Source organism: Nelumbo nucifera, chromosome 1 (genome assembly GCF_055504915.1).
Source record: "Nelumbo nucifera cultivar China Antique chromosome 1, China Antique-T2T, whole genome shotgun sequence".
Taxonomy (NCBI): domain Eukaryota; kingdom Viridiplantae; phylum Streptophyta; class Magnoliopsida; order Proteales; family Nelumbonaceae; genus Nelumbo; species Nelumbo nucifera.
The window spans coordinates 109,148,794-109,165,676 of NC_142649.1; the positions used below are offsets into that span (position 1 = coordinate 109,148,794).

A 16,883-nucleotide genomic window follows, 5' to 3' on the forward strand; every position below is an offset into this window, starting at 1 on the left:
TTATACAGTATGTATACCTACTTTGAAATTTGCACAAGACAATTTTGGATTCTTTGAGTGGTTGAATTCTTTTTTATCGTAATAAATAAAAGTAAAGAAAGTAATAACAATTTTGTGATAATATTGTAATTATTTTTTATAGCACTCTTATAATTATATGAAAATTCAATGTTATATGGACAATAAAAAAAGAAGCTATAATTGATTTCAATGGTACTTTTATAATTATTAAAAATCTAAAGTGACAAATAATGATATTCTTGTAATTAATAAAGAAATCAATGTGACAAAGAATGATAGTCTCGTAATTAGCAAATGCTTATAAACATCCACATGCACCACAATGCCAAAAACATTAAAATACTCCACATGAGCTCATAGAGCCCTTAAACTATTAAATTTCATTTGCAACAAAATGGATGTTCTGTCGTACCCATTTTGCTTTTAGTATGTACTAACAAAAAACCAAAGAAAATGATAATAGATGAGATAGAATACTTTTTGCAAAGATATTATAAAATGGATATCATCACTTTGAAGATATGTTTTGCATATTTATAATGTCAAGTTCAAGGCATTAATGTACTCGATTCCTTTTATTGTTATTTATTCATGAAAAAAAATAAATGGCCTTAACAAAGTGTCCAAAGCTCTCTTTGTATCTACATCGGTATAATAATTGTATTAACTATATAATTGAAAATTGTGGCAAATGCCGTCAAATTCCAATCTCATTAACGGTTTCCATTAGCCGTAAGATTAAATGAGAACAACATTGATTATCAGGTTAGACATGACCAATGCTCTACAAATGCATTTGTATTAGTGTAAATAAATTTGTACTGCAACCAAACACAGGCTGAAGGAAAGAACTTGAGAAAAGAAGGTGAAATAGTGAGACTGTATCACTTGTGCTATTCTCAATTGAAGATATTATGGCTGAGAAGCTCTTTGACTTGTTATTCAGTTTGGTTGTGTAAATAAAGCCTTTTTTTTTTTTATCTGTGTGCCTCTTTTGCTCTACCGTTGAAGATGTGAAGCATATGAACGATGGAAACATGAAGGTAGAAAATGTTGATGGCAATAGACTTGATGGACAGCATAACACAGTTATAGTATTCAAAAATCAATTATGCCCTATGAGGACAAAGTAAAAGATTGATATGAGAACGGTTACTGATCCCTATCCCCAACTCCATTAAGGAAACCTAATTGGCTATATGAAATATCAACAACTTATGGGAGAACAAAATGTCACAGAAAATGATGAGTTAAAGTGTCTCTTTGAATGTTTAAAAGAAAAACTATTTTCCAGAAATGAGAGTATGGCAATAAAAATTAAAGGAAAAAGGCAAAATATAACTAAAAAAACAGTTGTTTACAGGACCGACACTAATAAGCATAAACTACGGGTCTCAAGAACTTGTTCAGACTTGCAATTTCAGTTTTCTTATCCTGTAGAACACTCACCAAATAACTGTATTAATAAAGCATCCGAAAAGAGAAGCATGAAATATATAATAATAAAAACCACAAGTGATACATGTAGAAAAGCCGTGATCAGCATGTTGGCTTGATATTAGAGACTAAAGTATGAGCAGAATACTAAGGGCAACCGACAAAATGTCGTTTTAGCTGGTTAGAATTGAAAAATAGGGCTTTGAACAAATTTCGACTATAAAGAAATGAAAAATAGAAAAACTAGTGCAAAAATCATGCTTAGAGGCTGGATGAGAGAGAGAAGTGGTCGGACTGAAACATTGATGGTTGGCCGAACCATTTGCAAGCCCAAACAAAGAACATATAATTCATCAAAGATCCTCTATATATATATATATATATATATAATTCATCAAAATAATTATATATACCTATTGAACTGAGAATGAAGGACGATTCCTTTGCTAACAGTGGCTTACAAGAGGAAGAGTGAGGCTGAGGAGAGATATGAATCAACCACATTTGATGCATATTCAAAAACGTTTGGGTAAGAAAAAAGGTATAATTTAGAAGGCAATTAATTAAGAGGGATATTGCTGAATCTATGCATTAATTAAGAGAGATGTGGCTGAACCTAAGCATTAATTATGAGTCAATTAATCTGAGCATTAAGAGGGATATGTCCCTTATATTCAAAAATATAATGGAAGATTTGAAGAAATCCATGGAGTGGGTTTCACCAAGAGACTATTTTGTGGAGAAACCCATCCTATTTTCGGTACCCACTACTCCATTAGAATAAAAACAGTAAAAGTCTATGTTAGTTAATTAATCATATTTAAATAAGGGTTCCTATGTGCTTAAATAAGAGTCTTGATATCAAAATGTAGAGGCTCTTTTTGTCATTCAACTGAAATAACTCACATGTGTGGAGAGTGAAAAAGCAAAGAGCAACTTGTGAGGCTTGTGGTGACAGACGTTTCAATTCTCACATATTCCTTTTTATATTATAGATATAGATATGATGCCCTGATTCTCACTGGTGACCCTTGAAGCTCATACAAACCTTAGGATGTGTTTAGTTGCAGTGCAACTTTATTTGTACTAGTACGAATGCATGAGAGTGCAAATGAAAAAAATGCAAATTTTGGTTTAATTTTGTTTTAGGTTTTAATTTATATTGCTTCAGGCTTTATTTTATTTCATTTGTACTGTAAGCAAATAAAAGTATAATTTAAAACAAAAATAAATCAAAATTTGCACCACCAATGTTTGGCATCAGTGAAAATAAATTTACACTGCAACCAAACACAACCTTAGGCTCAGTTTGGAAGGAGTACAAATACAAATACCTAAGAGTGAGTGCAAAACCTTGTATTTTGTGTTGTACATATTTGTATTTGTACTCTATTTGGGAAGGGTATAAAAATGATGGTTCAGTGTATATATGCAAACTGCTTTTGTTGGTGTTTGATAAGAATGCATTTGTCTTGGAAATGACGACAGATATAGATTTCAATAATCAATATATGTTTGCATTCAAAATGAGAGAAAAGTTTGGATCTAAAATGGATAAAAACTTTGCACCCAAAAGCTATTTAATATTAAAAAATGTGAATTCCAGTAACTTTTATACTTGCAACAACTAAAAATAATTGGACAAGACTACAAAATTATGACCACAAAACTAAACCAACTTTACATTTTTTATAACCAGACATTCACATTTGTACTGAACATTTCTGTATTTGCACTCGTCCCAAACAGAGCCCTTCAGAACAAGAGAAAATATGAATGGTAGATGCCGCCTCCATCCATCCAACATACGGAATGGTTCAACCACAATGGCTATTCTTTTCCAAAAGGCAAGCTTACATCCAGACCTGGCGAGAGTTTCAAATTCCGAATTTTTCTTAACAAAGGCAAAACATCTTACAATACAAATAATCTGACAAGATACCTTTGGATTGGACCCAGATTACATTGTCCCCAAGGAGATCAGATTATATTGTCCTTACCCCTGTTTTTTAATACCTTTTGACAGATGATCTAATCTATGACAATTCCATTGCCCGTAAATAAGATTAATCAAATTCTTTGGGCTGTGTTTGGTTGCAGTGCAAATGAAAAAAATGCAAATTCTCATTTAATTTTGTTTCGAGTTTTACTTTATTCTGTTTCATGTCTTAATTTACTTCATTTGTATTGCAATTAAATAAAATAAGCTAAAATTTAAAATAAAAATAGGTCAGAATTTACACTCAAATCATTTGCACGGCAATAATTTTGCAACAGTGCAAATTTATTTGCATTGCAACCAAACGCAGCCTTAAACACATGGTAACTTGATTTATACTTACGGTCGTCCAATAGTAGCGTAATAATCACCGCCATCTCATATCCAGGCCACATTCCACACGTTCAAATCAGACCTTTTATGAATTTGCCAACCAATAGTCTTTCGGATGCACGAACAAGGCACTTCCAAATAAGAGATGTTAAAATTATTAATTTTGTGAGGGAAATTCAAATTAGTCTTCAAGTATTTAGATTTAAGCATTTCAAAGAATTCAGTAAATGCCAAGCTAATTTACCAATAAGAGCTTTAATCACCACAACATATTTTTTTATAATAATAATAATATTATTAATAATCTCAACAGATTTCTTAACACCAAGATCCCCCTCAACTTTTCACATAATATAAATTTAGAATTACCCACCCAGTTGAACAACGGGTCAATATGGGTCGAATGACCCATAACTCCATAAGGGTCAGGGTCGATTGGGTCAAGAGTTACCCCATTGACTCTCTCTTTAGGGTTGGATTTATTCTCCCAAAATTCTCTCCCTCTCTCATGTTGCCAATTACCTCCTCACAGCCTCACTGCCACTCGCTCAGATCTTCTCTCTCTCTCTCTGATCTTCGGTTTGAAGATTTGAATGAACAAAGACTACACTCAGAAATTTGAAATATTTGCAAAGTCTTGTAAATTTTTGCAACATGAATATGGAATGTATATTTTACTGTTTTCAAATACCCATTGAGGGCTTCACAAATTTATGCAAAAATATTTTCATAAATTTTTATCTGATTGCAAAATATTTTTTGAAAACTTAGTGCAATCTTTGTTCGATGCCACGTTTGATTTTATTTATTTTTTGTTGAATTTTTGTATCATTTTATTAGCTTGTCTACATTTTCAGTTTTTTCTAAAATATATAATTTTTAAAATACAAATTTTATCATTTCTTTTTCTGTAATTTCTGTTTTCTAGTCGATATGTATAAATTTTATTTTAATTTTTATCATTTTATGTATTGTTCGCAGTTTCTGATTGTCTAAACACTTTTTTTTCTGAAACTTTCATCATTTTCTTTTGAAAATTTTTATTATTTTATGTATTTTTGCAATTTCTGTTTTTATCCAATCTTTATATTTTTTGAGTTTTTTTGTCTTTTCCATTTTTCTTGTTTTTTTTTTTGCATTTATAGTGCTTTGCTATAATTTCTAATGTTTTTATAATTTCCTTTTTTTGTAATTTTCTATTTTATGAAATCTATACATTTTCCTATATTTTTTGTTATTTATTTGCAATTTGTGTTTTTCTATAGTCTTTGGTGTTTTTTATAATTTTTGTTGTTTTTTCTACATTTTCTATTTTTGAAAATTTTTTATTTTTTTGCAATTTCTGCAATTTCTACAATTTCTATGTGTTACATTTCCCATTACTTTCTTCAAATATTTGCATTTCCTGAATTTTCTTGCAACTTTCCTGTATTTTTCTGCTATTTCTGATGTTTTTACATGAAATATATATTTTTACGTTTTCTGTGTTTTTATGAATTTTTTTATTTATTTGAAAAAAGTGGAACCTTTTATGTTTTTTAGTTGAAATATATAGTTCTATGTTTTTATGCAATTAGAATAGAGAAAAATTAAGAAAAAAGTATACTTTGAATTAGGGTGTCAATTGGACCGGATTTGGTTAAATCCAATGGTCCAATCCAATCCAATGAATAATATGGACCATTTTGGATTGATCCAATTCAATGTCTGGACCATCCAATCTGCTCAAATTAGTTTTAATTTAGATTTGTTCCACTCCAAAACTGGCCCCTTCATTGACACCTGTACTCTTATCTTCTATCAATGGACCAGATATTGGTTTAATCTGACCAAATCCAATATAAATCATTATGGATGGACCGGGTCCAATCCAATCCAATAAATACTTTGGACCAGTAAATCCCTGGATTGGTCCAATTCAATGTCTTATTGGTCCATCCAATCAGTCCAAATTGATGTTGATTTGACACCCCTACTTTGAATTAGAGGGTCAAATGGGTGGGTTAGGGTCGGTCAAGGTCAGAGTGGGTTGTGAGTCTTGTGACCCACAAATATGGGTGGCAGATGGATTAGTGGGTCAATATGGGTGGGTTGGTCCTACAACCCACACCCAACCCACCCATTTGCCACACCTAGCTACGATACTCTTTTTTTCTAATTTTTTCAGGCTGCCCTTTTGGTGTTAGGTCCTAGAGGCCCCTTGAAACCCTTTAAATGGCGTTTCAGTGGGTTCAAAAACTAATACATATCATATAATATGCAGCAAAATGTTGCCATATTTTGAACAATGATATGGAATAAAAAGTGACAAGAGATTAAACTTCTGAACACTGAAGAAATGCTGCAGATGATGGCCAGGCATCGTGCAGCTTAATGTTCATGCAAATTTGAGGTCTGAGAAGACACCAATGATGTTTCTTCAACTGCATGAAGCACCACCTGTCATACCAAAGTGATTTGGATTTTGGAGACAAGTATGCAATTCCCGCCACTTTAAGATGACAATCTCAAATCCAGTTTGACTAACAAAACGATTCATATCAGTTTTAAAATGTACGAGTGATTATTTACCTCAAAAACATAAATTGTGTTGTCATCTTGTAGATGGCATACTAGAGATTAAAAATGAGAGACTTTAGGGCCTATTTGGATGCAAGATGGTTACAACTGAAATGCCACACGTATTTCTCTTAACCATACCGATAGCCAGAAGTCAGTTATAAGTTTTCGAGTTCTATGCTATTTCATTTCCATCCCCATTCTTTAAGGCTATGACAAGCAAGGATGGTCTCTCTCTCTCTCTCTCTCTCTCTCATACACAAATAGGAATTTGTTTAATGAGAGAAAACTGTTCTCTGCTGTTAGGTCTTATAACTAACAGGAGTCAAACACAATAATACAACATAAACAGCATGAAGCTCACCCAACCAGCAGGAAGGGAAAAAAAGTAGAACCAATACAGGTTGTTAATTTAGTGCTTGTATATCCCTGGGCCTAGTTTGGCCACAGAAGTCCTGGAGGATCCAAATGAACAAGCTGTTCGCAGTTAGAGCTAATAATCTAACCCTCTCTAATAAGAAAATGGACCTTGTGCAGCTGCCAACATCCAGTCATTCACCATCTAGCAAATAACTCTCCACAACCAAATTCAATCACCTTGAATAAAAAGTGAACTTTAATAATTGCAGCAAAGCAAGAAATTCAGCCCTTGGAGAATTGGCCTCTTCCATTGGGTCTGAAAAGCTTACAAGAATAGTTCACTCAGTCTTTAAAGACACCACCAACACTTAAAAGGCTGAAATCACCTAAAGAGCATCCTCAAAAACCAAAATTAAAATTGATGATCCCATCACCCTAAGCAATCCAGTCCTGTATAGGCCCAATTTTCTGTGCAAAGCCAACTACTACTTTCTACTAATGCAGAATAGAGTCAACGAAGATCCCTTTTAAGTTGAATTGTGGAAATCCAATGGGCTACCTTCATTGCAATGAGGTCAGTCTGTTACAGCCTTTTCTCCTAGTTGAAAATAATAGCATTTATTTCATTTTAAACGCCCCATAGGATTGCAGCCATTGTATACTTCTATATTATCTTTCCCCTTTGTGCTAGGAGCAACCATGTTGTTCTTGAATACATCCATGATATCAAGAGGGAGAGAGCATGATACTGAAAAGAGAGGAAGAGAGTGGTTCAATATCACCAATATGTGGCTCAACTGTTCAAGAAAGGAAGTGGTGATTGACATGACATTCTCAACATTCTTTAAGGAAAGAATGTCTACATAATGGGAGATTACCCAAGTTTTCATTCCACAGTGGAGCATCTAACTTGTGTTTATTTTCTTCAAAATGACTACCTAACAAAAAATTTTAAGCCTTTAATCTTTACATGAGTAAGACCATCCATAGCACCTTCCCGAAAAAGGAAGGTCAGAAGCAGTGACATCAAGGTATTTCAAAATAGAGGAACAAGAGAAATGACCCAAGGAATCTAATAACCACACCATGGACCTGTCCCTTTAAAAGCATCACAGAGGGAGACAACATCATCACAGTCAAGTTCACTAAGGCCCCTTCTAAAACTACAATCTCGAGACAAATCAAATGAGAGGTTAGAATGGAACAATCAGCTACAGGCTTTGGTGGGGTCAAAGAGAAAGTAAAACCCTTCTTCCATAGAATTTACAAGATCAGATAATTCCATTGATGGGAGCCTTGAGAATGGAATAGTGAGAATGAACATTACTAAGCATTACTAAGCCATTTCATGGCCTAGACAGGGACTACTATTTCTATAGTTTGTATAAGGGCTCGCTGCTGGGCCCTACCAACCTTAGACCTTTTTTTTTCTTTTTTTTCCCCTCCCATATCGAATGCATGGATTAATGGATTTTGTCCATTAATGGATTAATGGATTGGAAATCGAGGTATCTTTCAAAGGGAGGGAAACTTACACTATTAGAAAGTGTTTTGTCTTCTCTTCCTACCTACTTGTTGTCTCTCTTCTTTATTCCAGCTAATGTGGCTAAGAAGTTGGAGAAGACAATGAGAGATTTTCTTTGGCAGGGATGGAAGGATGAGTTTAAATTCCATTTAGTCAATTGGAGCAAAGCTTGTAACTCTAGAAAGGCAGGAGGCTTGGGTTTAAGGAATGTGAGAAAGTTTAATTTGGCTCGTCTTGGGAAATGGTATTGGAGGTGGAATGAGCAGACTACAAGTCAATGGAGAAAAGTAATAGAGGCTAAGTATGGTTCAAGGAACTCAAATTGGGACCCAGGGGAATCAAATTTAACTTATGGATGTGCAGTCTGGCAGGGTATTCAGAAGTCAGAGGAGGCTTTCAGACACGGTTTAAGAATGGAAGTAGGAGATGGTTCAAGAGTTAGATTTTGGAAGGAGGTCTGGTGCGGAGGTGTTCTCAGGTTGGAAGGAGGTCTTAAGGACAGATTTCCAACCCTCTTTGATATTGCCACCAACAAGGAGTGTTTGGTGTCGGAGGTGTTCTCAGGTTGGAGGGGCAGGTGTGTGGTGTCCCAGTTTTAGAAGGAACCTGACTGATTGGGAAGTGGAGCAATGGGAGGAGTTGATGATCCTGAGCGCGATAAGGGTGGATACAACAAGGGGGGACAGAAGGATTTGGGCAAAGGAGAAATCAGGTAGTTTCTCAGTCAAATCTTTTTACAGCAGCCTCTGCAGGGAGGAAGATAATTTTCCCGAAGACCTCATTTGGAGGACGGTGGCTCCTCAAAAAGTTTCCTTTTGTCTATGGGTGACGGCATTAGGGATGTGCTTAACAGCTGACAATTTGACAAAGAGAGCGTGGGTAGTAGAACCAAGTAGATGTGTCCTATGTGGCAACAACTCTGAAAAGTTGGAGTATCTCTTCCTGCACTGCAGATTTAGTTGGGTAATTTGGATGAAAATGTTAGAGGTTTTTGGAGTTCAGTCGTGCCTCCCAAGGAATGTATTGGATCTGCTACGGGGTTGTGTTCTAAGGGGTCTGTCAAGAAGAGGTAAGATTGTATGGAAGGTGCTGCCAGCAGTGGTGGTGTGGTCAATCTGGTCAGAAAGAAACAAGAGACTCATTGAAAATCAGTTGAGATCAGAGGAGGAAGTCTTAAAAAGCATTTGGGGAAGGTTACACTCCTGGGTGGCAACGCACAAACTGTTCAAGAATTGCCCTTACAGTTCTTTTTTGGAGTATAGAAATCTTTTTGGATGATGTTCTTTTTTGGTTTTTTCTGAGTTGTACAAAGCTTTGCCTTGCTCAGTTCCTCAGTGAGCAAGGCTGGATCTTTTTTCAGTCTTCAGTTAATGAAATACTTTACCTTTTCTCTCTCAAAAAAAAAATTGATTTTGTACTTATTTCCTCTTTTCATGCATAATAAAAAAAACATCTTTTGTTGCTAATAAAGAAAAAATAGGGAAAATGTAAACACCTCTGAAAGCGGAGACAATTACCAAATGATAAGAAAACAGAAATTAAATTTTCTCTTTAAAATCTTAAATAGATGCACAAGAACGGTCATGTTGACATGTTTCCCTAGATGTTTTTCTCCTTATTTCAAGTGTGTGCCTTGATTACAATCTCTGATACACTCATTTTAAATGAAATGAAGAAACCAAATTTGTATAATTGGTACTTCTAAAATTCCCAATGGCTACTATAAATAAAATAGCCACATATATATCATGGCATTGCTATTTTTTGAAGATCTAGACCATCTAATTGATGGCCCAAATTTTTGACTGACCACACAGCAACAAATTTCAACAATCTCACAACCCTAGTAACCTCTTTATTGGTAGACTCATCAAAGTCACTACAACTATAAGACATAGTCCAGAATATGAATACAGACATCATATCTTAAGGTTCATCTTATGGGGCAGATTTTAGGCCTCGGAACATCCAAGAGCTGGACTTTAAATTGGACAGTCTGGTATTATATTGTGTGCTTACTAAAGGGTAAGGGATGGCATTTGTAAAATAGATTAAGATGATATTCTTATTTGACCTATAATGAGGCAGGTTTAACTAACGTTTCCATTTGTCCTACTTCTACAAAAACAATGCAAAAACAACACCTATATTAGAGTGCTCTAGCATCACAGTTAAGAGTAAATGTTGAAAGATTATCCAATTAGACATAATCTTGTCACTAACAATACATATCAAAGGTGCACACAGCAGAAGGCAAGAAAAAAAGGATAGATATATCAGGCACATTAACTGCAGATAGGTCCACTATTTATTCAGATTAACACCCCCAAATAAAGCTCTTGGTAAGCACCATTAATTTTCAATGGTGGTTAATATCTACAACACCTACAGATAATCTGACAAGTAAATAGAAATGAAAAATCTATTCTTTCAAATTCGGGGGGAGGGGAATGTACCTCAAATTCGGGTACAAGATGAATCAAAATCATCAGGGGCAACTCGAGCAATCCAGTTACTGAGCGTCCTCTTGATGTCAGAATGATTAACATAAGCCAATTCATACATGCTACACAAATTCACGACTATAGTTTCATTCAGAGCCACGGTCGGAATCCTCTCTAATGCATTCTCCAACACCTTGATCGAATCCGAGAGATCCCTCAAATACATCAAGCACAAAGCTTTGTTATTGATTGCCACCACATCGGTTGGATCTCTCTCAATGCACTCCTCGTACTCTCTAACGGCAGAAACATAATCCTTTCCCACCAAATATATCAGAGCCTTATTCCTATTAACGAGATTCTTAAATTGTACCTCATCCAATAACGCTCCCGGATTACCTTCCGTCATCAAGGTTTCAACTCGATTGAACAATGCCTTGGATCCCTCCAGATCTCCAAGTTGCATTTGTATGTAACCAAGCTTGGATAATAAGATCGGATTTGAAGGATCACTGTTAAGCAACTGCCTAAGCAACGCCAAGCAGACACTAAATTCCTTATGACTCAAATGGTGACTGGAGATCGAACTTATCAGAAAGGCTTCTCTTTTCTTCCAACGATCGACACAGAAGTTCATGTTTTTCGATTCTTTCTCTTTCAATTTTGTCCGAACGAAATCAAGTAGAGAATACAACCTATCTAGGGTTTCTTGCCGCTTCCCTAACCTCTGCGGTATCTCCGCGTGAATCCACCGAAGCGCAAAAGGAACCATAGAACCAGATCGGTTGGGGTAATGTTCCGGATGCGTTTCGTACTTGTAGCGAGCAGAATCGAAATCCTCAAGGGAGTCGAGTTCCTCGGAGGCTTCACCATATTTACGAAGCTTAGTCAGGGCAAGAACGTTGTAGCAAAGATAGATCAAGTGTTCGTGGGGTTTTTGTAGAAGAGAGAGTTTTCGAGCTCGGACAACCTTGTCGAGGATCGACCGCCATGAACCTCGAGAAGCTAGTTCCTGCAGAGATGAGGCTTCGTAGCAGAGATCGTTCAAAGAGCTGAACTGGTTCGACAATGGATCCGATACCGACAAAGCTTGCAGATCGGATGTTAGGGTTTGCCCGTCATTTTGTTCGACGTCCATTTCTCTCTCTGAAGGAGTTTGCCTCTTCGGACACTAAAATGCGCCAGCAGTGACAGAAGAGAGAGAGAGAGAGAGAGAGAACCATTGATCGGGCATACTATTACCTCTGTCCTCGGGTAATAGGGCATCAGGCCAATTGCTTCGGGAGAGAGCAGATCGAACCGGATGGTTGGTCCAGCCATCCAGTCTAGGGGGCAAACCGGATTTCAAGCAAAGGTCATGGGCCTCTTGGCATGGGCGTTGTTATCCATCGGTAGAGCAACGAATGGATCTATTGTCTAAGCCCAACATGGCCACATTGAATTTTCAATTTTTATTGGGCTTACATCACATCAAGTTGGACCCCGGCAGTACTTAACTGGTATACGTTATGGGTGTTTTTAAGGAATCCAGATTTCCTACTAACTCAATTACAATGCCACCTATATCTCTAAACATGTTTTAGAATCTTAACTTGAGCAAATAGTCAACGATTGTTATTGTCCTTAACCTTTGATATTCTTTCCTAAAATATTATTTTTTTCTTGTGCACGATTTCTTTGAAATTCCTCTCACCCTCTCCTTTCTGGTGTTTCTAGAATTTGCTATATTCATCGGACAATATGCTGATTAGGACGTTCCCCTTTGAACCTCTCAAAACCCTTCAAATATAAGTCAATCTCTTATTCAAGATGTATTGAAAATCCCAGCTCCAATTCTCGTTGAATTTGCATCAATCTTGTTAACGACTTGTTTTGAACAGGTTAGAAAAGTTAGACATCCCCTTACTTTTCTTGCTTGTACTTCCGCTTTCATCCTCAACTCAATCGAGTATAGACACTACTGCTCTGTTTTCTTTTCTGCAACTGAAACAAGGCAAACTAGTTCATTGTCGGTCATCCCAAATGAAGAGGAAAGAGCAATGGAATATTAATGGAGATCCATGCAGCTTCCTGAGAGCAAGAGCAAGAACAAGAGAATGGAGGAAGGGCTTCCTGAAAGCATGAAAACGGAGAGACAGCTTCGTGAAGCAGCATTGCAAGGGAATGCGGAGTCCATGTCCGATTTGCTTGAAAAAGACAATCTAATTCTTGATAGAGTAGTTGTGGGTTGCATCAGAGAGTCTCCTTTGCACATAGCAGCAACCCTCGGTCACGTTGATTTTGTTAAACTGCTCTTGAGCCGCAAGCCTGAACTTGCACGCCTCAAAGACCTACGAGGACATACTCCGCTTCACTTGGCAGCAGCAAGAGGGCACCTTGAAATCGTGAAAGCTTTGCTGGATCAAGATTCTGGCCCTGGCCTCTGCCATGCTCGCGATACAAATGGAATGATTGCTGCTCTCCATCTAGCAGCAATTGAAGGCCAAGTGGATGCCATTAAAGATCTGGTTATGGAGAAACCTAGAACGATTCTTCAACTTGTGGGTCGTGGTGAGACCATTCTGCACCTTTGTGTCAAGTATGGGGGCTTGAATGTGTTGGAGCAGCTGCTGGATTTAATGAGTAACCCCGATAAGTCTGTAAACGTCGGGGATGCTAATGGTAATACTACTGTCTCTGAATTTTTGAATTTTTCTGTAGCCGACAAGCAGGTTGAGGTAAGATCTTATTCATTGCTTCCAATTATCACAGTTTTTGACTTTTGTATAGCCATTCCTGTAAGACCAATTAGGAATAGAAGGGACTGCTTTGTATAGCCAGCCCATGGTCAGTGAGCATGACCAATTTCCTCGATAGATGAATCACAGGCCCAACCCATCCATGATCACTGTGTGGCAAGATGACGTTCCAGGCGATCCTCTCACCACCAATCCAAGCTTGCATCAAGCAGGCATGGCCATACTAGCCTACAAGAATGGAGCAAAATTCCGTCGACTATTTCATTGCAACACGACAGGCATTGCTGCTTCCCTAAGCATAATCTCATTACTGGACTAAGGTGAGAGGAATTTCAAAGAAATCGTGCACAAGAACAAAAAAAAAAAAAAAAGTTTTTAGGGAAAGATATCTAACGCAAGGACAATAACAGTCGTTAACTATTTGCACAAATTAGGATTCTAAAGCATGTTTAGAGACAGGTGGCATTGTTTTATTGGGTTAGTAGGGAGGATTGTAGAATCGAGTTAGTAGGAAATCCGGATTGGTTTTAAACAAGCAACAACAACAAAGAAACAAAAGCACAATAGAAACACTACAGAAAGCTCTTAAAACTGGGATTTCAATGGACGGGAACCAGTCCAGGAACAAGAATGATGAACTGAGACCAGCAGATGCAATATTGTGAGCTGCTATATTGGCTTCTCGCAGGACCCAAATAAATTTCAATGGACAGCCTTCACAGAGGCCTCCATCAACGTTGACTTTTAGAACACCCTGAGCTGGAGGTAATCACAAAAACTGAGAGCTTGGAGCTACCTGAGATCTAGAACAGCTTTCCAATCTGAATCCCGGAGGCGATGGCTGAAATATCTCTGCTATCAACCTGTTCACGTTTGATATAACCACAAAAGGATTTAAGTCAGTATTCTCAAAGTAGAAGGAGTTTCGGTCCTTCCAAATAATCCACAGACAAATAGCCACTTAAGCAGCAGTTTCAGTAACAAGCTTCCCATTCTGAGAGATGGATTTCAGAAACCAACTACTGAACTCTTCATTTTGATCAATTGAATCAGTCCTTAGACCTATCCTTGAACCAAACCACACACATCTAGGTTTATTACACAGGGGTTTCCTTCGCCTCACCACATCTATGACACTCAACAGAGCTTACAACCTTTCTTTTCTCTAACTTCTCTCTCACAGGCAGCCCATTAGAACAACACCTCCATATGAAGTGTCTGATCTTAGGCTCAATAAGAAGCTTCCAAATCAGATTCCAAACATCTTTTGGGAGCGATTCTCTCCTTGTAGAGATTAAGGATTGGTGATTAACATTGGCAGCCAGCTGATAAGCTGACTTTATAGAGAATTTTCCTGTCGGAGTTGGGGTCCAAATAAATTTGTCTTCCCACTCATTAGCAGCCAGACTGATGCTACATATATTTTTAACAATAGCTTCAGGAAAGAGATTCTGGATTCTCTCCATGTTCCAGCACCTTCTCTCCGGATCAATCAAGGAGCAAACTATAGCATTTTGAGTATCTCTAGTCCTAAGTCCCATCGGCTTAAAGTTTTCAAGATCCGGAATCCATGGATCAGACCAAATATTTGTATTTGATCCTACATTGGCCTTCCAACACCCTCCAAGAAGAATGAGTTTCCTACCCTCCAACACACCCCTCCAGCCCCATGATTGATTAAATCTATATTTTGCTTGAAGAAAGTGGGTATTGGTGTAGTATCTAGCTTTCAAGGTTCTAGCCCATAAGCTCTGAGAGTCCTCACAAAGCCTCCAAGCAAGCTTAGCTAAGAGGGCTAGATTAAATATCTAAGGATCCCTTACCCCTAAACCACCATCTCCTTTACTCTTAATAATTTCATTCCAGGTTATCCAATTTAGCTTTCTCTTACTCTGGGTATTTTCCCACTAGAAATTCCGTTTGAAGTTTTTGGAGGGTGGAGCAAATTGATTTTGGCAAGAGAAAGCAAGAAATGCTATAAGTAGGAATAGCAATGATTACTGACTTTAGGAGTATCTCTTTTCCAGCTTGGAAAAGTAATAATTGTCTTAATCTCTTCTCTCTCTTTCTCATACTCATACATTCTCTACAATCTGAGTAACTCTGATTAGTTGATTGTCTGATTCTCCAATTCTCAAATCTCAACTTTATTGAAGTTTCAACAAGAAGAAGGCTTGCTTAACCAGCTCAAGTATCTCAATTTGGGAGGCTTAGACGTTGAAAGGCTTTAGCCATTGAAATCAAGTTGGGATTCTGAACTGGCAATCCGGGTAAATCCAATTAAATTAATTTTTATCTTTTTATAATTAAAAAAATGGCCGGCTCTTCCCAAAACCGATTCCCTAACATGTTCATTGTTGATGATATTCAATCGCATAATGATAGTGTTAGCACTGATGCTATTGATATTGATGGAAGTGGAACTTTCACCCCTGGTACTGATACTAGGGGAAAGAAAAAAAAGGGCCTCTAAGTTGAGTAGCCTGGTTTGGAAAATTTTTAAAGTAGAGGATATTGAGGGGAAGGGAAAAAGAGCAATTCGCTAAAAATGTAGAAAAGACTTTAGTTATTATAGCAAGGGTGGTACGGGTCATTTGAGCATACATTTACTCACACATGAGAAGGAAGAAGAAGAAGAAGAAGGGAGAGAAACAACACAAACACAAATTGGGAGGGGGAATTTTGGTACATTTAAATATTCACAAGAAAAAATGAGGCAAGAATTAACAAAGTATATGGTACATGCAGAACAACCATTTATATTAGCTGAAGATAGTAAGCTTGAAAGATGGTTGCATAATTCTGTAAATCTACAATATAAAAAAGTTTATAGGAATACTATTAGATTGGATGCTTTAAAAATTTTTTATTCATATAAACAAAATTTAATTTTTTTTGTTGTCAAGTCTTAATTCTAAGGCTGCAATTACTTCTGATGTTTGGACATCTAAATTTAACATAAGTTATATTTGTGTTGCTAGTCATTTTATTGATGAAATTTGGCTTTTAAATAAAAGAATTTTAAGTTTTACTAGGCTTGAATGGCCACATACTGGCCCAGCTATTGCTGCAAGTATTTTAAATACTTTACATGCTTATGGAATAGAAAATAAATTACTTTCTATTAGTTTTGATAATGCCAACAATAATGATTCTGCAATAAATATTTTAAATCTCAATTAAAATCATGTTTAAATGGTAAATTATTTCATACCAGATGTGCATGTCACATCTTAAATTTATGTATTCAAGATGCCTTGAATATTATTTCTACTCATATTTCTAAAATAAATTTATGTATTTAGATATTTTACTTGAAACATATTGTGAAAATATGAATATTGAAATTGGAAATAAAAAAGAAGAAATTAATAATTTGTTATACAACAAGTAGTAGATGAGAAAAACTTTTTTATTTAACAAGTAGAATGCAGAAATCTACTCCTTATACAACAAGTTCATTTATT

The 16,883-nt window shown here is 36.4% G+C and overlaps 2 protein-coding genes across 5 annotated transcripts; one reads left to right on the forward strand and one right to left on the reverse strand.

The window, feature by feature from the left end:
* Nucleotides 1-1,316: 1,316 nt before the first annotated feature.
* LOC104605919 (Tetratricopeptide repeat (TPR)-like superfamily protein) lies at nucleotides 1,317-11,923 on the reverse strand. 4 transcript variants are annotated; one of them, XR_002023159.2, is made up of 3 exons: nucleotides 10,691-11,923; nucleotides 3,801-3,921; nucleotides 3,010-3,323 (listed from the first exon to the last, which is right to left on the reverse strand). XR_002023159.2 is itself a non-coding variant. In XM_088892099.1 (2 exons), exon 1 carries the CDS (start codon nucleotides 11,814-11,816, stop codon nucleotides 10,692-10,694), a length of 1,125 nt encoding a protein of 374 aa, XP_088748225.1. In that variant the 5' UTR covers nucleotides 11,817-11,923; the 3' UTR covers nucleotides 1,317-1,455; nucleotide 10,691. The 4 variants fall into 4 exon arrangements, 3 of the variants coding, with proteins under 3 accessions (XP_088748225.1, XP_019054757.1, XP_010269177.1); XM_088892099.1 differs by lacking the exons at nucleotides 3,010-3,323; nucleotides 3,801-3,921 and adding an exon at nucleotides 1,317-1,455; XM_019199212.2 differs by having other exon boundaries at nucleotides 3,010-3,921.
* Nucleotides 11,924-12,738: 815 nt separating this feature from the next.
* On the forward strand, nucleotides 12,739-13,735 carry LOC104606016 (uncharacterized). The gene is made up of 2 exons (XM_088897175.1): nucleotides 12,739-13,395; nucleotides 13,535-13,735. Exons 1-2 carry the CDS (start codon nucleotides 12,739-12,741, stop codon nucleotides 13,733-13,735), a joined length of 858 nt encoding a protein of 285 aa, XP_088753301.1.
* Nucleotides 13,736-16,883: the final 3,148 nt, after the last annotated feature.